Source organism: Ambystoma mexicanum, chromosome 3q (assembly GCF_040938575.1).
Source record: "Ambystoma mexicanum isolate Mex_15411 chromosome 3q, UKY_AmexF1_1, whole genome shotgun sequence".
NCBI classification, from domain to species: domain Eukaryota; kingdom Metazoa; phylum Chordata; class Amphibia; order Caudata; family Ambystomatidae; genus Ambystoma; species Ambystoma mexicanum.
In genome coordinates, this window is record NC_090926.1 from 718,373,936 (window position 1) to 718,399,124 (window position 25,189).

Genomic DNA, 25,189 nt, shown 5'->3' on the forward strand with positions numbered 1-25,189 from the left:
TTGCAAATCCACATTTGGTTTTGTTGCAAAGCTGATCATCTTATGGTCAAACCTTTTACGTTTGCAGTATAGCCTTTTTTTCTGCTTTCTCGCGGTTTTTCACACAATCGCATAGTCACAAAGGGAGACTGTGCATAGAAACTAAGCACAATTCCAACATCGAAAAAAGACATTGTCCCAAGTATAAATCTTTGGCTGCAGTTCCATGGTATGCCCAAGCCCTGTATTTTGAAAACATTTTCTTCCCGAAAAGGGCCATGGAAAATCAGTTTCACGATCATTGGGGAAATGTTAAACAGGACAGTTTGGTCTTTAACATTGTGTAAAGGGATTTCCCTGGTGTCATCAGAAGGTAACCAGAAGTGCCACTAAAGATGAGAAAACTCTAGATGCAATTGTGAAGGTTCCGGGAAACGGTGATCTGTGGTTTAATTTGCGTTATTTCACAGAACTCAAGGGATGGGGGCCACAAGTCGCATTCTGGACTTGTTCTCTGGTTTCTAGCTGTATTGGCTGGGCACATCAGGCTTCTGAGGATTCATTTCTTTAATCCGAGTTCAAAATATCTGACACACTGTCCAATCTTGGTTTTTCAATAAACCGAAAGAAATCCAAACGGACTCCAGTATAGAAAATTAATTTTCTCTGGACGATTCTTGACATTTGATTTGGGTTGGCATTTCTTCCTCCATCGAGAATTTCTGCTCTGCAGGTGACAACCCAAGTTTTCCAGGGTAAAAAATATAGTCCTAGCCATCTGATTTCAGAAAATACTGGGTTTGAAAGCCTCTTCGTGTTGTGCCCTTTGTAAAGCACAGGATGCAGAGTGGCAATTTTAATAGTCCAGGTAATGGGTTCACCATGACGAGACACAGCTGGAGATGGAATATCGTGTGTAAGTCATTCCCCTCAGATATGTCTGAAGTTGAATGCTTCAGACTTTGGATGGGGAGGGGAGCCGGTTGTAGTATTCAAGTTCAAGCACTTCGCCTTTGACTAGCACATGAGAAATAGAAATGTGTTGGCGCTAAAGGCAATCATTTTAACCATGAAGGCTTTTATCACTGTTTGTGTACCAAAATGGGCCAGGTTCACACAGCCAACTTCACTGCAGTGTTGTATTTGAAGAAGTTGGAGCCACTCACTACCGCTTTCTCTCAGCTGGCAATCCAGCTGTGACACTGGATAATTGCAATTAAAATCTTTCCAGAGTTTGTCTTTGTTCAGGGTTTTACATTAAGGAAGCTGATAACCTATTTTTATGTGTGATTCCCATATGTTTGAGAGCTGAACCATCCGTGCAGTCCCTCTGAAGTAGACTTTTTTTCTACGAGACTGACTGCAAATGGTCAGTCTTGCCAGCCTTTGATGGGGAAAGGTTGCAATTCCCTGTGAGGCGCCTTGTTGCTATCTTCATCAACCTATTATCTCTGTGCCTTCTTTCCAATAATATTATTCCAAATTAAAGGTTCTGATCGCAACGAACAGGTAAAGCCAGTTGAATCATCTACTATATTGTTCCTTTTTTTCTGGATCTTTCCACCATAGAGAACATTACTTTTTCAAAAGTAAGGACTGGTGCTTCTTCTCTTGCTACATTTGCTATGCTCATGTGAGGATTTAGGGGCCTAAAATTCAGATTGTGTTCAGCTAGGAAGATGTCAACCAACAAACCGTATACACCTAAATGCATGTGCTTTTGCTGTTGAGCTTTGGAAAATAATGTTAACTGGTTGACTGCATTCGTAATTTATGTGATGGCTGTTATGCTTGTTTTCACCTGCTCCAGCAGAAGGATTAATGTAAACACTATCGGTTTGCAATTACTGAGTATATGAACACTGGACAGATTGTTAGTTTGGGCTGTTAGGTGTCGCTTGCAACACCTGTAAGCCTAAACTATTGCATTCGAGTACACATGGGTAGAAATGGCATAGGAGTAGGGACACAGCTTGTAGGTTTTGGTTATTTGCACACTCACATGCTAATCCCTATACCCACCCAGTTTCTGCCCCTCCCCACCCAAAACACCTCATCATGGGAACACTTTGTGCTTGCTTTAATCGAGCCTTACCACAAACCTTTCACTGGAAGTGCCTGCCAGTGTCTTTTCAAAGCAGTCTTCTGAGAGGTAATGATTTAATTCGAGTTGTAAACCCGCTACTGGTGTAATAAAAATGCCGTAACTGTTTCCTTCAGCCACTCGATTTATAAGCACTCTGTGTGTCCTTCACTGATGAGCTGTTAAAAACAAGCATTGACAAAGCCAACAGTTTTGGCTTGTGTAGAAGTATTAGGCATTTGCCATGCACTGCTATTAGATGCCCAGGTACTTGCACCATTTCGCACCTGCTACATCAATGGCCAATTAATACCTCTATGGCTGTGGCTTGCAACCTGTCCATACCTACACAAAAGCCCTAGTTTGCTTTGCTTGATTTTCCATTGCAGCCATCACATTCCACTTTGGACTCTAAACTGTCATCCCCCTGTCAGAAACCCGACATCTCCCTCACACCCCCTCAGTGGTATTTGAATTTGTTTCTTGTTTCCCTTGTACGGAATCCAGCCTGTGGTTTCCTGCAACCTGCCCTGCTATAAGGTGATGTTAAGGACCTCTTTATTTCATCCCCAATGTTTTGTATGACTTACTTTTGAATGTACTGGTTTTCCAACCTAGGCTACCTATTTCGCTATAACTTGGATGTGGCTAAAACTTAAAATGTTGTCTCGGACAGAGCATGACCTTTTCACAGGTCCTTTGTGACACATGATGTTTTTTAACCTAGACTCAAGGTGGCAAAGGCCACCATTGCCTGACGAATTGTTTCAAAAGTATTTTACATGGTGTCCTGAGAGCCCACGTGCACTTTTTTTCCCCCCATCTTCAATGCAGCATCTGTAGCTAACCTAATGAATGTGACTAGCAGAAAAATACAGCACGTCCATTTGGACTATGGCATCTGTGGGTCCTGTGTTACTTCCTGTTGGGATGTTTTTTATGGCCAGGAGATTGCTCTAAACCAGCTGAAATATGCTGTCTCCTCCTCCTCCTCTGTATTTTTATTCTGTGTAATCTGTCTCAACAGATTGGGAATTAGGGTGTGTGCAGTGTGTAAATGTATTGAAATATTACCTTCATGGTTATTCATTTACTCTTGGTCAATAGCCCCCTCGCCCGCTCCCCCCTTCACAATGCCCACTCAGCGATGCCCTATATGCCCGATGCAGCATATACCAATGTTTTCCATCGTACTCCTGCTTGATATAAAGCAACTTTGCAACAAGTGTTTGGGTCGCTCGGGCTGGTTATATTGGGGAAGAGGAGCCCAGAGATGTGAAGGGAGGCTCGAATACTAAGTGTTCTAAATTCTGATGCCGCAAAGTGCAGCATTCTTAGAGCAGTTTTACGGCCTGGCCTGCTGTGAGAGCAGAATTCTGGATAACTAATGATGGTAGTAGACCTATGGAAAAAGAGCACTTGTCGCACCATAAGGGAAATGTTTCATTTTCTCTTAACCTGCCATAGATGTCCTCAATAATTGGAAATAATACTTGCGAGCAAGTACCTTGAGAAGTACTGCTTGGCCGCTTGGGAGCTCTGGATTGCTAACGTTGGACTCTGCTTTGACTTAGACTGTTGCTTTAACTAAGGTGGGTTTCGCTGTCATTGCAGGCACGCCTATTGTCTGTATCGCCCATTGATCTTCCTACAAAGCTTGAACGCCCGTGCGGTTGTGAGCAAGTACCTTGAGAAGTACCGCTTGGCTGCGGTGCAGCGGGATTGCTTATATTTACTTATATTTATTTAGAAGTTGAGTATTTTTAGTGAATAAGTGTATGTTTTACAACTTTTATTCATTGAAATTGTGCATGCCTGAATATTTGTACAAACCGATAACCATGGCGTCAAGTGGTGGAAGGAGTGCCACTCGCATGTCGCATAAAACTATAAACCTGACTCCAATTAGTTCACAGAAGGACGCACGTGACCATTGCTCATTGCCTCCTTTTAATGTGACACATTCCGTTGAGAATTCTCAGCGAGCCTCGGAAAATCGACATAACAGTCGTTGTAGCTGTTTTAGTTGGTTTGCCGAGCAATAAAAGGCCAGTAAATTTGTGAACGAGCTCAACGGCCATATTGCCCGAGCTCCACTCACTTTCGGATCAAGCTATTTTACATTCATCTGAAGGTGGGCCGCAAGCTCTTCCTCCAGCAGTCGGATTGCATAATCAGCCCATATTGCATCAGTCGGTCACTAGCAGAGATGGCTCTGATATATCGATTTTCGCAAGTCGGTGCGAATCCCCCATTTCCATATATAGTGAACAAAGAATCCGTTGGGAATGATGTTCAATGGACTCTTCTATTTACTCAGTTTCTTTATCCTATGTGCAACCTAACCCGTGCCAACCAAGTAAATCTTTAGGGTGAGAAGACGTCCACTCTAATTCTGCCATGATAGAGCTGATGCTTACAGCAATTAATACCACCATGTTGAGTTTATTTAAACTGTTTGAGTCTTTGGATGCCAAATCTTCGATGCCATCTGCCCAAATAGATCATCTTTCCCAATGGATAGTCACTAATTTCAAAGACATGCCAGTGTCAGCAAATCTGCCATCTAAACTGGCTGCACTTCCTGCGGATACTACCGCTGCCACAGGCATAAGAGGGTCCGCTTTGGTCGGCCCCTCCTCATTACTCCCAACATTCACTCAGATCATTCGGCCTGTTGTGGATCCAGTGGTCTGTTTGGCTGATCAAGCATCAAATGAATCCTGGGTCAGTGTGGAGTACGTACAGCTGAGCTCACAGTGCTCACCGAGGGGAACCTCGCTAGAAAGGGAGCCTATTAGAAGTTTACCCATACCACGAGATCTTAATCCTAAAAAGAAATCAAAATGCCCACCCCACGTACATATCCAAAAAAGTCAAAAAATATGGCAGTTTAAAAAAATACTAAGAACACGTTAAGTACCTTCTTTCGAGCCATCACAACACTTAAAAAAAAAAAAAAACATCCTGGCACCCAAAAAAATAAGTGGGTTGGCTATTTGCCATCACGACCACATTGAAACATTCCCCAGACATAATTAACACTAGAAACGCTATAACTAGCTCAGAAATCTCTCTCTATGGAAATTACATCACAAGCGATACCTCCTCACAACTTTGTGCAAAGCCCTCTTTCTTACTCGCCTCTGAATGAGCCAATACAGGTGATTGAACAAACAGATCAGAGAGCTGCTCCAGAGGTCTCATGCAAACTTGCTGAGTCTAGTGGACAACCTAAACTTGTTAACACAAAGCCGGTGGTACCGCAGGACGCTACGGTGGCCTTTTCGATCGAGAACATTAAAAAAGCTGTGGATGTTTATTTAGAAAATCGTCTGTCATTAACATCCAACACATCTCCTCAGGCTGCGATCTCCATTCCTTAACCCCTTTTATGAGCTTGGTCAAATTTGGCCAACGCTGATAGCAGATCTGTGACAGGTTTTGTTGATAACGCACAATCACGTGAGCAGTCTAGTTTATTCACAGGATTGCTTTCTGAACCCACCCAATCCATTGTTTCTTTACCAAACCAAACTATAGTTGCTGATCAAGCATTTGTGAATCAGAAAGATACTCGTCGTACACAGCGTTACACTTCTGCATGTCATTCTTTAATCATGAAGTGTTGTGATGGTCTCTTTTAGGACTTATGATCTTAATAGAAGTGTGCTCAACATATTTACCAATGTAGTGTAGTTAGAAGACATAACCTCTGGGGACATAGACCAGGTGGAATTCCTTTCGGTTTATAACTACTCAATAGTGAGATTATGGATTCCTTCTGGTGTTGTATTAAAAAACATCTGGAAAGCCAAAATTGTGCCATTTAACATGGGTTTTTTTATTGCACAAGACCCGGAACGTGCTATAGGTAGGGATGAGTATGTGAGCATGAAGCCAGGTGGCAATTCATGGGCTCCCATTGGCAAGGGAGCAACATCTCATGCCATTACTTCGCATCCCTTAATACCATAACCATTAAAACGGGATGCTTTTCTTTTCTTCTCCCTAGCCAGTTGGAATACTCGAGGGAATTCTCATCTTCAAACCTCGGTAGGTAACTTTACTAATGCATTTGATGTATTGGCGTTTCAGGAAACGTGGCTCATTACCACGCCTATTTGGGACAAATATGAAGTGTTCCTTTTACCAGCAATCACCACAGATAAAGGAAGACCTTCTTCTGGTCTTAGTGGCAGTCAAAAGAAGTGCTGGGCTTTCCATTACACCTTGGGCCTCATTTAGCTCCTCTTTACAACTAGTCAAAATCTCGTGGTGGCAGCAGCATAATATTGCATTTGTGAATATTTATCGCAATCCGGCAGGCGTAGTAGATGAGGCCTTTTATCAAGGCCTAGCCAGATTACTAGACATGATACTCATGACGTCGGATATATCAGCCACCATTTTAGCTGACGATCTAAATCTTGATTGCGTGAACAAGAAGCAAGGGCGTAAACTACAGGATGTCCGGAGATGGACCTCGTTCATGTCCGAATGGAACTTTTGTGTAGTCAATGGTGCTGTATCAGGCGACATACCTGCACATAACACATGGCATAGAGATGTCTCGTCCAGCATTGATTATAAATATGTTCATCTAAGGTTCTTTATGATGCTACAATCCTTTTGAAATCGTTTCCCAGCTGTTAAGTGATCATAATTTGCTGTCACTTAAATGGGCTAGGTCATAAGGTGTGGGCAAGAGCCAAAGACGATGGACTAAACAACAATTGGTAGTTAATAATGCCAAGACGTGATATCGTAGGACTGAATCAAAACGAGTAACCCTCAGTCACTCAATTGATGTCAACCTGAACCTTCATTCGCCTGTGCAATATTCATATTTATTGTCTCCATACAAACACGCCATCACAGGAATAGGCCCAAGAGCCTTTCAACATACACATGTATATGATCACGAGGTCAGGAGCAGCCGAGCAGAATATCGAAGAGAAAGAAAATCTAATCTTACTCTTCCAGAGTCGGCTCAAACTGGCGCTCTGAAAACAGTGAAATGTAGATATCCGAACTGGATACGATTGTGAAAGGCACTCCTATTTCAGATAGTGAGGCCATCCTTAAGGCTATGGCTAATAAAAACTCTGCTGAAACTTGGGCCCTACTTAACAACCACACTTATGATACTCAAGCTGGAGTCCAATCCAATGGGGTGCAAGAACATCATTGGATCACACATTACACACAATTGTATGCAGATGGGCAGTTTGACAAGCTGACCTATACTCGGCGATCAATCTCCTCCTGGACAGTTGAATGTTCAATTTCGATCATTGAGGACTTGATCAAGAAAACTAGCACATCTAGAACTGCGGGCCCTGATGGGATACATAATGTAATGTTGAAACCCAACTCCTATCTATGGGCGACAATTCTGAACAAGATCTTTCAACGAATACTGGTTACTCGTGTAATAACACTCTCTTGGAAGACTTCACTGATTGTACCAGTGTTCAAGAAAGGAAATCACATGTTTCCACAAAACTACCGCCCGATTGCATTGTTAGATGCCCCAGGCAAAATCTTTGCACGGTTAATCTTGCGAGATTTCAATGCCTGGATGCTCATCAGCTACGGGATCCGCAGCAATCCGGTTTTGTTGCTGGTATGGGCATCGCTATAAACGTGTTGTGCTTAAATGCATTAAAGATCCAATGCCAGACCATGAAACAAATCTATTTTGCGTTCGTGGACTTGCATTCCGCATTTGATTACATTTCTCGAGTTTTACTCATGTCAAAGCTATGCAGAAATGATTGTCCACCTACATTAAGTGACATCATCTAAGGCCTTCACTCGAATACATCAATTCGAATTAGACCGACGATAGAAGGGTTGCATTCTGCTTCCATTCCTACATTTCAGGGGCTTAAGCAAGGGTGTTTACTTGCATTGGCCATTTTCAATGTTTTCATACAGGATGTAAAACGGGCATTTGACACAGTCTGTTATGATTCCCCGAAGCTTAATGGTTCTCCAATTAAAGCATTATTGTGCACAGAGGACCTGGTACTTACTTCTAACACTCCAGTCGATTTCCAAAAGTTACTTTCAGCCTTCAATTCATACATAGAACAAAACGAATTAAAAATAAATACTGATAAAACACAGTAGCTTATTCCCCTAACAAATCGGGCAGAGGCCAGATGATCTGGTCTATTAATAACATTAAACTAGCAATTGTCCCAAGCTACATATACCTGGGTGTCGTATTTTAATGGTCTGTTCAAACGAAAGGCCAGATGGAAAGCGTTGAGTAAACTGGGCACAGCCAACTCACAAACTAAGATAATATTACATCGATATGGCATATTCTCGTTAACGCCAGCCTGGTCTTATTGGAATTTGAAGGTGACACCATGTCTATTGTATGCACTGGAAACACGGGCACATTTGCCAAATCAGTCTCTAGACAAAATAGAAGCTACATTTTGGAGAAACATTTTACATCTTCCGCAGTGCACTCCTGGCCGCTGGTTACGATACGAACTGGGTCTTGTTTCACTTAACACTCTTTATCATTGGCAAATTCGTTCTCTTTTCAAAAATGTTGATATCCACTGATCTGAATGTCATGTTAAAAATGTTAGCTACTTACTTGCTTTCAACCCATCATGCATTTGTGCGGATGTGGATTATGGGCACTTATCGCATTGTTGCTAATGCAGATGGTACAATCGAAATGTTGCTTTCAAATCCCGATAAAGCCAAGAGAAATATTTACCGTACTGACTGGATTGAACCCAGAAATCTGTGTTTGCAGTATAAAAACTTTTCTAGTCAGAGGTTTGGTGATAAACAACTGCACAATGGAATGATACCTCTGTGTCACCATCCCCACAATAAAGATCTTCTATACTAAGTCTACGCCTTAACTTGTGGCCCACAAGAGAGCTGTGATCCTCACGAAGGATGATCCCAATGAGGCAGAACTTTATCCGGTTTTGTCAGAATCATGCATGCAAGGACACCCTTGAACATTTGATCTCTCTGCCCTGCCCTTATTTGGTTGCGATTGACTCACTTCTTAAAATATTGTACATATCTTGGCTCTTTGAATGAACAGAAGCGATGTTCATTAATATTATTACTACTTCTGTCTCTGTGCAAATTGCAACTGTGAATTTTTTAAATGCACAAGATTAGAGTAATTATTGAGTTGATTATGTAAACTTGCGATACTTTTTTTGTCTTTTAATGAAATTATGTACTTTTTCATTTTTGTGAATGTTGACAAGTTATTATGAAATTATATTGTTTAATTGTATCTTCCATTATGAAAAGTTGATTAATTTCAGCTGAATCAATAAAAAAAGAAAAATACTCCAGATGGGGATGCTAGTTAGAAGTAGAAGCATACTCTTATCCCAGCTGTCGCTTGGCTCTGTGCAACCCGGTCTCGTTGTTGGAAACGGTTTCGGTAATTCGAGAACATAAACCCAAGATGCCTCTTTTGTTTGGTGCCTGCACACGCTCAGCCTTGTTGCACTGCTCCATTGGGCAGTACTATATGTATGAGAAGGCGAGGCAGTAGCACTACAGGTAAAAGTGCTGCTTTGCTTGTAAATAAAGTTTTTTGCGGTTCAATGTGGTTTTCTTTTTGGTAGCAATTTCCATAATGAAAACTTTCAGAAGCCGGGTGTTAATCACTGTGAAGCCCTAACATTATGAGAGCATTGAGAATTGAGACAACAGTCCGCAACAGTTTCTAACATTTTAGTGCAAACCTAAACACTAGTGACTCGTCTCCTAGACGTTTATTGGGGTATAGAAGACGCTGCTGGTTGACTGATGTGAATTAATTTCCATTGCCCCTTTTTGCAGCACCGCTGTCTGTGCTTTCCTGTTTGTCTCCAACTGACGATAATGTTTGAATGCTATTAGATTTTTCTTTTTACCATAGTCTTTATTCACAGTCCAAGTAAAAGGTAATTTTATTTAATTGCTTGAAAAGGATTTGTGCAGTATTCCTCCCCTACTTGAACTTCTAAACTAAGATATCTGTTTTACAATGAAAAAAGTTCACTAACGTTTTTTCTTTTTCTTTCTTTTTATTTCCAGGCTGCTGAACAAAAAACCAAAGGTAGGTCTCACTCAGAACCTCTTTATGTTTTATACTTCATGTTACATTGTTAAATGCTTTTCTTAGATTTTCTTTCCCCTCATATATTGATATAGTCTTTCTGGTTCCTAACAGAAATATAGCACTGTGTCTTATGCACTCACTTACACACATCAGCCCACTTTTCCGTTGAGGCCATTACATAGATTAGATCTTTCCTCAACGGCAGATCTATGAGGGTCTTTTCACCTACAGCTGCAGCAGACCCGATTCCCATCACTTGTGGCGTGCCACAGGGCTCCTGTGCCTCCCCCACTTTGTACAGTATTTTTACCAAGCCCCTTTTCGATGATTTGCATCATCTCGGTATCACCTACACTAACTACGCGGATGATACCCAGATCCTCCTTCCGCTTTCTGGAGAATATGGAAAGGATTTGGCCTTGGTGAATAGAGTGTACATCTTCATCCAGGCATGGATGGCCACACATGGACTATGCCTGAATGATGATAAAACTGAACTCATAATTCTAGGTACTACTACCAGTCTGAAGAAATTGGGCTCTGCCTATTGCTCCTTCATGATCGATGGCAATAGTATTAATGTGGGACAAGAGGTCAAAACCTTAGGCTTTTACCTGGACTCCACCTTCTCCTTCATCAAACAGGTGAAATCTCTAGCCTCTTCCACAGCCTACACTTGTAAATTGATCCGTGCAGCCAAACCTTTTCTGTCTGACACCAGCTGTCTGACCCTTGCCAGAGCCCTCATACTGTCCCACCTGGACTACTGTAACGCTCTCTATCTTGGGTCCTCTAAAGCCATCACCAGCAAACTCCAAACTCTCCAGAACAATGCTCTTAGAGCGGCACTGGACATCTCTAGAAGAGAGCATATTACAGCATATTGTCAACAGAACAATTGGCTTTCTGTAAAAGACAAAATCCTCCTAAAAACGGCCTCACTTACTCACAAATCTCTCAATAATGCTGCCCCCATCTATCTAATCGATAGATTCCATAGACAGACCTCCCTGAGACCTACAAGAACAGTATAACCATACATAAAGACTGCCTTTCTGTCCCCAATTTTAAACGTTCTACCATAGGGTGTAACAGCTTGCCAGTCAAAGCAGCAAAATTGTGGAACTCTTTACCACCACCCCTCAGAATGGACTTGCAGAACTTCCAATCTAAGGTCATTCTATGGCTGAAAACGTAGGCTTCCCATCATAGCCAGTTGCCTAGTCTATCAGACTCTTGTTTACTGTAACCCATTGATGCCTACTTGCACACATGTATATATTCATGTTATTACTGTATGCTATATATTTTTTGATGTTGTAACCAAGCTTTGCAATCTCATGTAAATTCTGCACACTGTTACCTGAGGGTATGATGGCGCATTACAAATAATAATAAAACAAACAAACAAACAAACCTTGATGCTTCCTGCAGGGCTCCAGATAAGATTTTGAAGTAGGAGTATTTTGCTCCCTATTTTTGGGAGTGAAATTATTTTTTGGGGAGTAAAAATGTAAGTCCATATCCCAATGGGAGTATTATATAAGTGAGTACAAATGTTTTAACAGGAAAATGGAAATGTTTTGGTAATTATTTCTTTGTACCTATTCATGTACATTAAAAGATACATGTTTACTACTTCTTATCAGGCAGTAATTTATTTTGTACTACATGCACTACTGGTACAAACAAATCAATGGAGCGGTTTGGCTGAAAGCAGGGTCGCATGGTCCTACGTATCGGTTTCCCATTTTTAGTTGGGTGTATTTTTACTCTTTATTTGCCTATTTTTAGGGAATAAAAGTGCTCAATACACCCCTTATCTGTATGGCTGGCTTCCGGATGTTTCTAACTTTGTGTATTGCTAACTAGCTGTAATATGGCTGTCCCAGAAGAAGCCTGTTTACTTTTTCGAGATTAAAGGGTACCAAAGCTTGACCTCCTTTTCCTATGTACGTCTTTCACCCTGTATTTTTGGTATCCGGTAATATTCCCATATATATGGTCGCCATGCATAATGTCACCAGGAAAAAGTTGTGGCGACATTATTGTTAGGGAGAATTCTCTCTTTAGGCTGAATTTCCTAACCTAGTGAGTCCCCCAGCAGCTTTGCTGGATTTCTGGAGTTTGTTTTTTCCTCCTGCCAAGAGTGAGACTCTTTTTTTTTTTTTTTTTTTATTTTTTTTTTTCTCTCCCACTCTTGGACATGATTTATGGTATTCCTTTGACTGGTAATGTGTTTTATGGGCTATGGGGTCCTTTACTCCATAGGGTCTCATGTGTTTTTCCTATGTGTGTTACACAGCACCCTCCGTGCAGTAACACAGGGGTGTCATAGTGACACCCCACCATAAGACTCCATACCCTGGGACTGACTACTGTCTCCCAGGGCATGTAAAGTCACCATTGGCTTTACTAGTCCCAAATTATTAACAGAAACCAGTACAAACCATCATATTGTGGACGTACTGGTCGGGGCAACTCGATTTCCCCGGGGTCTGTTAGTCGAGGGGGCACGTCTCCGTCCCCCCTGATCGAGTTTTGGCTGGTGGCAGTGGAAACTAATTTTTATATCCGACCACAAATATTTTCCTATGGGATTTTCCCTTTGTTCGAGGCTACCAACTTTAATTATTTAATTCTCATAGCCTCGAACATACCGCCGGTTTATTTAATTAATATTAATTCTCCGGTTGGTATTTTTTGCCAAGACTCGATTCTAAAATGGCGTTTGTGTTCTCTTCTGTGACTCCAACCCAAGTCGAGCCCTTTGTTCCACTTTTTGGCGGGCTTCTCCACAGAAGCCTCCAAAAGTGGTGCCACTCTGTCTGGATACCACAGGGGGTGTGGGAGGGGGTTTAGGCACCCTGGACCGAGTTACCTTGGTAACTCAGGTCGCACTCTTAGCATGTTCGAGTGACAGCTAGGCTGAGTGAATGGGGGTTTTCTGCATAAAAGCAGGGCTTTGTGGACTGGAACTTCAGAAGTCGCCACAGGACCTGAGAATCCGACGAGGGAGAAGCTGAGCCGACCTACCACAACAACACCACCGGTGGAGCCCTGCAGAACCGACTCACCACTTCCCGACGACGGAGACGATCTCCCGGCTGGAGAGGCTTCTTCCCCTGACTGGTGGGCACAACCAGTTTACCTTTCTTTCTTCGCACCCCAGCCCGGTTTGTGGTCGAACTGCCCGTGCCAAGCACCCCGGCAGCCGGATAGCCACTCACCACTGAACCGCGAATCACCGGACCGCTCCTTGCACCTGAGAAAACTCTGCGGCTGGTTTCTTCCCTGGCAGTGCAACGGACTCCTGTCTTCCTCCACGACGAGATCCTCTCTTCCCCCGGACGGAGCACCGACTTGCACCCGCTGCCAGGAACAACTGCCCCCGCTGGAGCGTTCTCACCACTTTAAGGTACCGTGTCTGCCAGGCCTCCCTTTCTAAAGATTGCTACAAGGTAATAATAACCCTTTCACCTTCTGGACTGGGCTGGCCGCCTTGACCCTCTAACTGGTCCCTTTCTTTGGTCCAACTCCTTTTTGAACCTTTACAAGACTTTTGTGCACTGCAACCGTGTGATCCTGGACACATTTCGTTTGAATCCTCTGAAAGTGGATCCGGCCTCTTGAACTATAACGTCACGGTTTTCCTTTGCCTTCCTCTCTTGTTATGTTCTGATAAAAGTGTTGGGATCTGTTTCAACTTGTTCTCTGCTCTTCTCTCCCTTTTTAAAACGAACTATTAGAGTGCCATCTACGTTAAGCGCTCACCGTTGTCTAAAAATAAGTGGGGCTTTACTTAAGACTTGTCTAATTATTCTTATAAGGGAGTGTATATCTTTTAGTGACCGTGTTTTTGAATTGCTTACTATTAGTGCCTGTGTGTTTTTCTACATGTGGTTTTAAAATAAATAATTATATCTCTTTTACACCAAGCCCTGGTCAGTGTTTACTTGTTCTACTGTGTTCTCTTGACCTATTGTGAATACTCTGTATACTGCCTAACTCTTCGTGAGGGAAGTCTGACTGCTCAGCCACAGCTACCAAGTGAATCTGTGTGGTACAGACTGCTACCAAGTGGGTTTACTGCAAAACACCTGTAGTCCTAAATCTTTTGCAGTGGTCCCAGAGGGAACTGCACAGGTTTCTGCCTAACAATTATAATTGGTGTCAAGAGGAGCAGGGGTTGTGGGCGTGTTCAATGTGATGATGTCCCTGAAAAAAACTGCAGATTTTTGGCAAGTGACGTTTTTGCAGAGACATTATCACATGGAACCATATTTTTTAGGCAACAATCCTGAGTTTCCGATGATTGACTAATTGTACCACAAAGCATAAAATAAGCAGTGTTGTATAGAAATTTGCTATGCAATTCTGTAGGTTTGCTGATTAAATTGACACTTGTGTAGCAAAAATAGCATTTTTTAATGAAATCACAGCTCACCCTGCATTCCTCTCTTGCCCTCAGGCCTTTCTCCACCAGTTTTCCCTTTGTTTACTGCAGTAATCATCTCCTCCACTCTTAAGTGCCAAAGGCCGGTGTGGGAGTGCCAGTCAATCATTTATTTTTAATTGTAATTATTGTAAGCCAGAAGTAATCGGGATGACACTTTTATTAAGCCAACTATATCCTGTCTGGCAAAGATCCGGAATGTGTTTACCTTTATATTTTTTGAAGACAGTTGTGCAATTCCATTCCTTACATAACACCTAACTAATTGCAGTATATCTACTGTAAAACACTGCAATGTATCCATGCTTTACAGTAAAGTTTAGATTAGTATATCTAAATCTCAGTGTCAGCTAGATATCATTTTATTGGGGAAGATGCATCAAATAAAAGAGTGAACACTTTTGAAAATGTAAATGATTACACAGCCAAATACTTTTGATGGCAAACTTAGGATGTACAGGAGTATGGGTTCAGTTCATGGGTTGAACACCAGTTGCAGATGTATGTGACCAGTTACCCCTGTTGATTTATACCAGCTAGCCTAAAAGTGAGATGGTCACAAACTACAATTGTCCACCTAGTTTGTCCAGTTCTCTGCCTGCTACACCATCCCCTCTTCTTAGTCTCTTACTGTCCTTGCGCTTACATAATTAATACACAAAACTAAATAGATATATACACAAAGTAGTGGTCAATAGTCCCATCCAGTCTGTATATCTGCATTTCTGCTGCAATACCATCCACCGTATTTAGCCTCCAGAGCGCACTTTGTTCTATGATTAGGATTGCCTTCAATAACAGCACAAATATGAGAGGTGGCAAACTGTTTTCAGAGCCTTTTTAATCATATCTATTTGTGTCTTTTCATGGAGCTAACCTTTTACAGACACTAATCCAAGGCACGCAAAGTGTACTTGGCTACTTGCACAGTCAAGTAGACTTTATGAAGGGAGAGTAACATTTGCATGGGGCGTTTGGTGACTTGCACCATTTTACAGAAAGCACATTTACATTTTTTTGTCATCTGCTGCCAAGGGCCGAGTGCATTTCCCTTAAGTCGAGTAGGTAAACTGAGTTACTAGACCCACAGGACTAGCACAATTTTAAAGAATTTGCACGGCCTGACACTTTTTCACCAATGTCTCACTCCAGATGTACACAACAATGCTGTATTGTTACTTTTATGTCTTGGCTACAAACAACGTCTGGTGACATAAAAAATATTAATATACCATTGCTAATGGGCTTGTTTGATAATCAAGAAAATGATCATTCTCCAGCATGGGGTCTGGCATGGATTCACATGCTCATGAATATTCCCCGTCGTCAGGCTGGGAATCCTCGGTAAAGAAAAAACCAGTATCAGTTTCGTTTCTGATCTGTCTTTCGTAGTAATAACCAATCACTGGTCTCTGCGTCATACTGACCACAGCCATTGACTGCCCTCTACCTAAGCACCGCCTCTGGCAGCCATCTTCAGATTTTTACCGGACGTTCATGTGTTGGGATCCTCGTGCTATTGCTCTCGAGCGTTAGTGCTATTTTTCGCGCTTTTTTCACAAAATCTTCGATTCTTTCGGTCAAAAGAGCCTCAAGCTCCACCGATCCTACATCCGATCAACGGGGACCCGTGTCGGATTCGTCTGCGCCCCTCAAGGGTGAAGATTTCGTCGAGCTACACTTCGGAGGACTCCAGAAGCTTCTCAGGCCCGGTCTCGGAAATGGCCCAGGAGAAGGGAAGCTCGACGCCCGGAAAGCTGTTCAGGGTCTGCCCTGGATGCCAGCTGCAGAACGTCTTTAAGGAGGACGAACACTCTTTCTGCCTTTACTGCCTTCATGAGGACAAGACGCACGTGGAGAAGGACTGTGCGTTTTGCGGCAACATGTCGGAACGGACCATGAAGGACCGCCATCAACGTCTCGCCAACTGGCTGGAGGGTAAGAGCCCGTCTGGCGAGAAGAAGAAGAAATCCGAGCTGTCTTCTAAGACCTTTGAGGGCGCCCCGGCGACGGGGGCCCAACATAAGGCCAAGCACCGCGAGTCCGCTGGCACCGGGAGCGCCGAACGGTCGGGCTCTACGGGCGCCAGGCAGGGCGCACCCTCCCCGGCACCATCAACCACGAGCCAACGCTCTGGGTCGGGTAAGAGGAAGGCCGAGCACCCGGCGAAGCTCCTGGAGAGGCCCCGGTCGAGCTCTAAGGCAGAGGAGGAGCGTGGCAGTGCCCCCTCCCTCAAGGATAAGGCGGTGAGCGCACCTAAGGTGGTGAAGGCCTTGATCCATCCGACCAAGCCCTCTATCGAAACGGTCGCGGCGGCCCTGGCTCAGCCTGTGGAGGCTGCACCAGTGGTGGCGACCTCAGGGCCCAGAATCTCCCTGCCTCCTCGGAGGGAGTCTTCTTTTGTGCCCATCGATAGGACCCCCGTGAAACCCTCCGTGGGGAAGAAGAAGGGGGGGCAGGGCGTCGTCGTAGATTCGGCCTCAACCTCAGAAGAGGAGCTGATCGAGGTCTTAAGCCACGGCCTAGGCGTGGAAGAAGGCCAGCCCGTCGGAATGGACCCCGACGCAGGTGACGACGACATACCGACGGGGCCCCTGCTCGCCCGTCGGATTCCCCTCTGCCAGCGCCGCAAGACAACTCGGCTGCCATTTTGTTGGCCATACAGTCCTTATGCTCCGAGATAAGGACGAGGCTACCGTTACCGACGGAGGAACCTCTCCCGTCGGGGGATCCAGAACCGGGACCTTCTGGTGTTCCCCCTACCAAGAAAAGAAGGATCCATCCACCACCTCCTTTTCAACCGTCGCGCCCCGTCCAGCCCTCCTCCCCGTCCACCCGAGGGGATGATACGGGGACTGACACGGCAGCGACGGGTACGGACGACGAGGCATACGACGAGGATATTCCGTCGTCGCCTCCCACCAGGGCTTCTCCGCCCGACGAGATCGGATCTTTCCACTCCATGATCTCCAGGGCTTCCGAGCTTTTCCAACTCTGCCCTGAGGAGAAGAAAAAGGAAGGCTTCCTTTATCAGCGGCGCGAGGCCAAGAGGAAGACGGTCCTCGCAGTGCCTCTGTTGGACGACATTTGGGATGAGGGCCTTTCCCTCCTCAAGAACCCTTCCACGACGCCAGCTAGAAGAGACCGGTACGAGAAAAAGTACCGGGTCCCGGACACGGCCCCCCTATGCCTCCGGGCGCAGCCTACCCCGGATTCCGTCGTCTCCGCGGCAGCCAGGAAGAAAGCGGGGGGGGGGGTGCGGCCTCCACATCGACTTCCCCGCCGGACGGCGAGGGAAAGAAATTGGATGCTATGGGACTGCCGACGACGATTAAAGCGGCCAACGCCTTGGCTATCGTGGCTCGCTACGACAGGGAGCTGTGGTACAAGATAGCTCCCCTGCTGGATTTTCTGCCGGACGACAAGAGGGCGGAGGCCCTGGAGATCCTGCAGGAAGGTGAGGTGGCCTCGGACCACGCCATCACCGTGGCGACGGACATCGCCGACACTGGGTTCCGCCAGCTGGGCAACGGCGTTTGCCTTCGACGTCGTGGATGGCTCAAAGCTACGGACTTCCGGCAGGACGTCCAGACCAGAGTCCTGGACATGCCCTTCGACGGGAACAACCTGTTTGGGAAGACAGTGGACGATTCCCTTCAGGCCATCAAGGCGGATACTGAGACGGCCCGGGCCCTTGGAGTTCTGCAGCAACGACGGACGCCCTTTCGGAGCGGCGGAGGCAAGGGCGCCTCCAAAGGTTCCGGCGGCGGTTTCGCTTCCTACCGTCAAGCGGCCCGCTCGTCGTCGCAAGAGGCCTACAGAGGACGAGGCAAGTCTAGCGGACCCCGCCGTCGTCGCCAAGGAGGTCAAGGCGGCAAGGCCGCGTCCAAGCAGGATTGAACCGGCCGTGGGGTCGGGCCCCCACCGAAGCACCCCGGTGGGAGGCCGGCTGGCGGGCTTCGTCAGCGTGTGGGAGTCCATCTCCACCGACCGTTGGGTGCTGGACGCCCTGGCCCGGGGCCACGCGCTCGAGTTTCAAAGAAGGTGCCCGCACGTCCCCCCCGTGGCCAGGAAAGAACTTCACGTCCCTCAACTTCTCCTGGAGGTAAAGGCGATGCTCAGAAAGGGCGCCATCGAACTCGTCCCAAAGAGGCTTCGGGGCTCCGGAGTCTACTCGAGATACTTCCTCGTGAAGAAGAAGACGGGAGGATGGCGCCCCATCCTAGACCTGCGACGTCTGAACAAGTTCATCAAGGCGCAGAAGTTCCGGATGGTCACCCTCCAGCACGTCCTGGGTCAGCTGGAGGAAGGAGACTTCCTATCGTCGTTGGATTTGGAGGATGCCTACTTCCACATTCCCATCCTAAAGGGGCACCGAAAATTCCTCAGGTTCGTGGTCCAGGGGCGTCATTACCAGTTCAAAGCCCTTCCCTTCGGACTACGGTCGGCACCCAGGGTATTCACCAAGTGCCTCGCACCGGTGGCGGCACAGCTGCGCCGCGAGGGGATTCACGTCTACCCCTACCTGGACGACTGGCTCATCCGCGCCAAGACGAGGGAGCTCGCCGTGGTCCACACGGCAAGGACCGTCCAACTCCTCACGGACTTGGGATTCTCCGTGAACTACGCCAAATCCCACCTGGTGCCCGCGCAAGTCGCACTGTTTCTGGGAGCGAGGCTCGACACAGTGTCCCTTCTGGCCTCCCCGTCGGAGGAGAGGACCAGGACCATCTTGGGCAAGGTGCAACGGATGTTGGTGGCCGACGCGGCCAAAGTGAGGTCCATCAAGTCCCTCCTCGGGATGATGTCTTCCTGCATCTACCTCATTCCCATGTGCAGGCTCCGGATGCGCCCGTTGCAAGAATTCCTGGATGCGCGCTGGATCCAGACGACGGGCAGCTTCGAGGAAAGGATCAAGCTCGACGAGAGTTTCCGACGAGCGATACGGTGGTGGGGCACCCGCGCGCATCTGACGGCGGGCATGGACTTCCAGACCCCAGCCCACCAGGAGACTGTGACCACGGATGCCTCCCTGGAAGGGTGGGGAGCGCACACCGAAAATCTGCACGCAAGGGGACTCTGGCTCCCGACGGAGAAGTCCCTGCATATCAACGTCCTGGAGCTCCGTGCAGTGTTTTGGGCCCTCAGGTCCTTCCTTCCGTCCCTCAAGGGCAAGGTGGTGAGGATCTTCACCGACAACACCACCACCATGTTTTTCATCAGGAAACCGGGCGGAACCAGGTCCCCAGCGCTGTCCAAGGAGGCGCAGGACCTGTGGCATTGGGCCGTCGCCCAAGGGATTTTTCTGGTGCCGTTTCATCTGGCAGGGATAAAAAACACCATCGCCGACTCACTCAGCAGGGAGCTGCGCTCGTGCCACGAGTGGGAACTACGGCAGGATCTGGTGGATCGCCTCTTCCGACGGTGGGGCACACCCCAGATCGACCTGTTTGCGACGGCGACGAACACCAAGTGCCGGAGGTTCGCCAGCAGGTTTCCCCAGGCGAGGAGCATGGGCGATGCTTTCTCGTTCCCCTGGGAGGGCCTGTACCTCTACGCGTTCCCTCCTTTGCCACTGCTAATCCGGCTCGTCAACCAGCTCAAGAGGTCACGGTGCAGGATGATCCTCGTCGCACCTGCGTGGCCGAGGCAGATATGGTTCCCGGACCTTCTGGACTTGTCAGCGTCCCCGCCAATCAAGCTGCCGGTGGACGTGGATCTGCTCTCCAGGGAAGGAGGCGCCATCCTCCACCACGACCCGAAATCGCTGAACTTGCAGGCCTGGCTCCTGCAGCGCTAGAGTTTGGAGGATACGACATACCGGCCGACTGCAGAGAGGTTCTTGCAAAGGCCAGGGCGTCCTCGACTCTTAAATGCTACGGACACAAATGGAAGAGGTTCTCTGTCTGGTGCCACGCACAGAAGATTAATCCTCTACGGATTACGGCTCCCCAAGTTCTGCCGTACCTGCTGACGCTGGCCAAAGCTGGACTGGCACACGCGTCCATCAAGATTCATCTGGCTGCGATCTCCCGATACACCAGGACCACGGGACGGATGTCCTTGTGGTCTCATCGTCTGGTGAAAGAGTTCATGAAGGGACTGTTCAGATCGTTCCCGCCGGTGAAGGCTCCGGCCCCGGCGTGGGAGCTCAACGTGGTGCTGACCAAGCTCATGGGACCTCCGTTCGAGCCTCTGCACTCGGCCCCGTTGAAGTTTCTGTCGTGGAAGACAGCGTTTCTTGTGGCCATCACCTCCGCACGACGGGTGGGAGAGATCCAGGCCCTTTCCTGCAAGGCCCCGTACTTGACTTTTCACGACACGAGGGTGGTGCTCAGGCCGCACCCCTCCTTCATGCCCAAGGTACCGTCGGACTTCCATCTCAACGAACCCTTGGTGTTGCCTGTATTCTTCCCGTCGCCTTCGTCGCCGGCTGAGAGGACTTTGCACTCGCTGGATGTGGCTAGAGCGCTGAAGTTCTACGTGGACCGCACGAAGTGTTTTCGGAAGACGTCACAACTCTTTGTGAACTTTGGACCTGTCAATCAGGGGAAGGCTCTCTCGAAGGCTTCCATTTCCAGATGGCTCTCCGGCTGTATCATGTACTGTCATCGGTTGGCAAACCGACTGCTGCCTGGCCGTCCGAGAGCCCATTCCACCAGAGCGATCGCAGCTACCACGGCGTTCCTTTCTGGTGTGCCCCTGCTGGACATATGCAGGGCTGCTACGTGGAGGTCGACGCACACCTTCACGAAATTCTACTGCGTCGACCGGGATTCCAGGGAGGAGTCCAGGGTCGGCCAAGCAGTGCTGCGCAACCTGTTCGCCTGAGGTGAGCCTGGTGAGGAGGTAAGATGCTTAATGTTGAGTTTGATGTAATGCTTAATGTTGAGCCTTTGCCACCTCCCGTGGTTGTGCATGTGTGTACTGCTATGTATTCTTTATTCATGAGCATGTGAATCCATGCCAGACCCCATGCTGGAGAAGGAACAAGTTACTTACCTGTAACTGTTGTTCTCCAGCATGGGTCTGGCATGGATTCACATGCGAACCCTCCCGCCTACCCCTCTGCGGCTCTTCACTTGGTCATACTGCCACTTTACGTGCTTCCAAATCTGAAGATGGCTGCCAGAGGCGGTGCTTAGGTAGAGGGCAGTCATTGGCTGTGGTCAGTATGACGCAGAGACCAGTGATTGGTTATTACTACGAAAGACAGATCAGAAACGAAACTGATACTGGTTTTTTCTTTACCGAGGATTCCCAGCCTGACGACGGGGAATATTCATGAGCATGTGAATCCATGCCAGACCCATGCTGGAGAACAACAGTTACAGGTAAGTAACTTGTTCCTTAGCAAACTTCGCTAATCAATTTGTGAAAACTAATTTATGCCTTGGTACCAGATCAAGTAGGATAAACTTGTGCAACTACAATTGTACATTTGAGTTGTAAATACACATGTGCCTGATTGCACACAATTTCGGGGTTTGGACCAGGACAGTGAGCTTTGTTTGGCATATGAACGAATAATAAGTGCCGTGCTGAAATTGTATATAATTTGAGGCTTGTGGAATCTGCTTAGATCACATGCTGTGCATAGGCCGACATCTAGTGGAAGCTGCGGAGTATTAGTTTTCAAAACTCGAAAAGGGACGTCGACAGGGCGTGCCAGTAATACTATCCCTAGTGTGATGTCCCCTGTACCCATGATCCCTCACGCGTCAAGGTCCCGCAGATTGTTTTTTTCCGCCATTCTAGATGGACGCGTATAGCAGAGTTCCTCATTTGGCGTAAAGCCATTGACTATTTCAATTATCGATAGTATTTCTTTCTATCCTTTCACCGACCTCCGAAACATCACGCCAGTGAAGACGGAGAAACTGTCTGTTAAAGGACTACCGCAATGGACCATTTGGCCTTGGAAGGCTGCCCCGGGCCTCAGGCCAGACAGTAGGGAGAGAGGGGGGGGGGGCTAATTTTAGGATTTATATACCCACCTTCCTACACTTTTTTCGCCTAGCTGCCATATCCTGTAATTATGGAAAATACCCCTTTTAAATTCTGCACCAAGTGTTTTCTAAAGTCCTGCGGGTGGACAAACATTTAGTTTGTAACTTGTGTCTCCCAAGAGACCACATCGAAACGTCTTGACGTTAAAGGACCGCTCGACAAAATGCTGGGCCCACTACGCCAGGCAGCTCGAGGCCATGGAAGTACAAGGCTCCTTTTATCGATGGCAGCAACGCTGCCATTTCGGACGGCGAGGGTGACTGGTTAGCTCCAGCTCCCCAAGCTTAGGCCCCCGCGCTAGAGGACAGGCTGGCGGCCATGTTTTGAGGACTACACCCGGCGGCGGGAACTCTACAAAAACACACACCACTGAACACATAAGTCTGGGCCGAGACTCTACACAAGGGTCGAGTGATCGACCGCGTTCGACACCCAGTGAAAGGTCCGCTGAGTCAAGGTCATCTGAGCAATCTTGCTCGAGATCGCCACACGACAGGGCCCAAACGTAGAAAGACTGCAAGGGTGTCACTCGTAAAACTCCCTCAGAAGGTCAATCGTCCGCGGACATCAGACCAAGTAGTAGGCCCCAAAAAGGCAGTTAAACACACCTCTGGGCTCGGGGTGTGGTGGGGATATCACATGAAATCTTCTAAAACACCTCAGAGGGACAAAAGCCCTCTTAGGGATAAAACCCATCAAAAGGAAAAACCTAGAGAGTCCGGGCCCATAGAAAAACCTATAGAATCTAGGCCTATATCTCACAAGGAAAAATCTAAGGTAGTACCTCCCACAGATGAGGACTTGGGACTTCCCCTGAACCTGTGGTTATCCCAAGTTCCAAAGAATGGTCTTCTCAAGACATAGACAGAATGATGAGACGAATGACCTTTATGGCCAATTTTTACGAGGAAAAACCCTAATTACTTTTTAGAGTTTCCACTCCACTTCCCCCCACCTCAGCTCCCTCTGGTTCACAAGCCTCTGCTCTACCTACTCAACACCCTTCTAAGAGGTCTCGTACTGATGTTCCTTTACAGAGTACAGTTATAGATCTTTATGACCCAGAATCAGATTACAAAGAAGATCTCTGTTGTAGAAGCAACTGACCCTCAATTTGGTGATGAGGATACAGCAGATCCGGATTATGGGGATGAAGAGGACCAAGAGGCTGACCAAGAAGCCAATATGTACTCTATAGACTCTCCTCGTAACCAAGACACTCCAGTTGTCGATTCTTCTATTGATAATCAACTGCTCCTCAATGAAGTACTAGCCAAGGCGGCTGAGCACTTTCAGATTGACACCTAGGAGGTACAGGTGGATAAGAACTTTGCTGAACAAATCCTTGGGGACAAAAAGACAGTGTCCCAGTTTATCCCGCTACTGAAGTCAGTGCAGCGCAGAATACAACCATCTTTAGAGGCCCCTAATCTCACACTGGCTGTAAACCCAATGTGTAGACAAATTATTTAGACCCGCACCGTCAGACCCATTTTATATTGGAGGGCAACTGAAGCCAGACTGTTTAGTTGTTACTACAACTAGAAAAAGAGCAGGCACATCCCTTGCTTCCTCTGAGGCTCCACCCGATAAAGAGAGCAAAAGTGTTTACGCCATGGGTAGAAAGATTGCCTCCTCTGGAGCTTATCAAACCAGAATAGAGAACAATGCAACACTTTTGGCCAGTTACAGCTGCCACAAGTGGGAAGAAATGTCGGCTTTACTTTTGTCTGCCCCAGAGCCACTAAAGTCCCAGCTAGTACAGGTGGCTGCAGATGGGAGGGTAGTCTCTAGCTGTCTTCTTAAAACCAACTTTGACATGGCAGACAATGCCGGAAGAGTCATTGCGCAGGGGACTGTTATCAAAAGGCATGCATGGCTGCGCCAGTCAGGTTTTAGACCAGAAACGCAGGCCACCCTAACAAACATGGCTGTTGAACCTAACGTGCTCTTCGGTAAGGCCGTAGAAGATGCCCTTAAAACAGCAAAGGACGAGTATGACACACTTAAATCTTTAGGTCAACTCACTAACAAGCCTTCCGGACAGATGGGGTAATGGACATTTTCGTCGTTTTCGAGGCCAAAATTCTCAACGAGGATCCAGCTACAATCAAGGTCAGGGTTCCTCCTGGGGAAATAATCAAGGCCAATCCTCCCAGGGCTATCCCGGAGGACAACGCAGAGGTTGTGTTCGGGCCAGAGGCCCTGCTCGAGGTGGCACACCACCTCAGAGCCAGTGACGTTCCGCTACAGGTGCCCTCCCATGCTTCTCCAGCATTTCCAGCTTCACCCACGCATGGGAGGGCATCACCTCAGACAGATGGGTGCTATCTACAGTAGCAAGCGGATACTGTATAGAACTACTCCAACATCCCCAGGACCACCCCCCCATGACAGAAGGTCCACCCTAGAACACCAGCGTATCCTTCTCGAAGAGATAGCCAAACTTCTATTAAAGGACGATATCGAAGATCGAAGTAGTCCCGGCCAACCAGGTAAACAAGGGTATTTATTCAACTTACTTCCTTGTGCCAAAGAAAGATCTAACAAT

At 46.9% G+C, this 25,189-nt stretch overlaps 1 protein-coding gene across 11 annotated transcripts in view; it reads left to right on the top strand.

Annotated features, from left to right (window-relative positions):
- Positions 1-25,189, top strand: part of TNRC6C (trinucleotide repeat containing adaptor 6C) — a 1,467,646-nt gene that overhangs the window by 186,213 nt on the left and 1,256,244 nt on the right. For all 11 annotated transcript variants that reach the window (XM_069654647.1, XM_069654638.1, XM_069654641.1 and 8 more), the window contains exon 3: positions 10,148-10,169. In XM_069654647.1, coding sequence (XP_069510748.1) covers positions 10,148-10,169 — 22 coding nt within the window. The remainder of the gene's footprint in view (positions 1-10,147; positions 10,170-25,189) is intronic.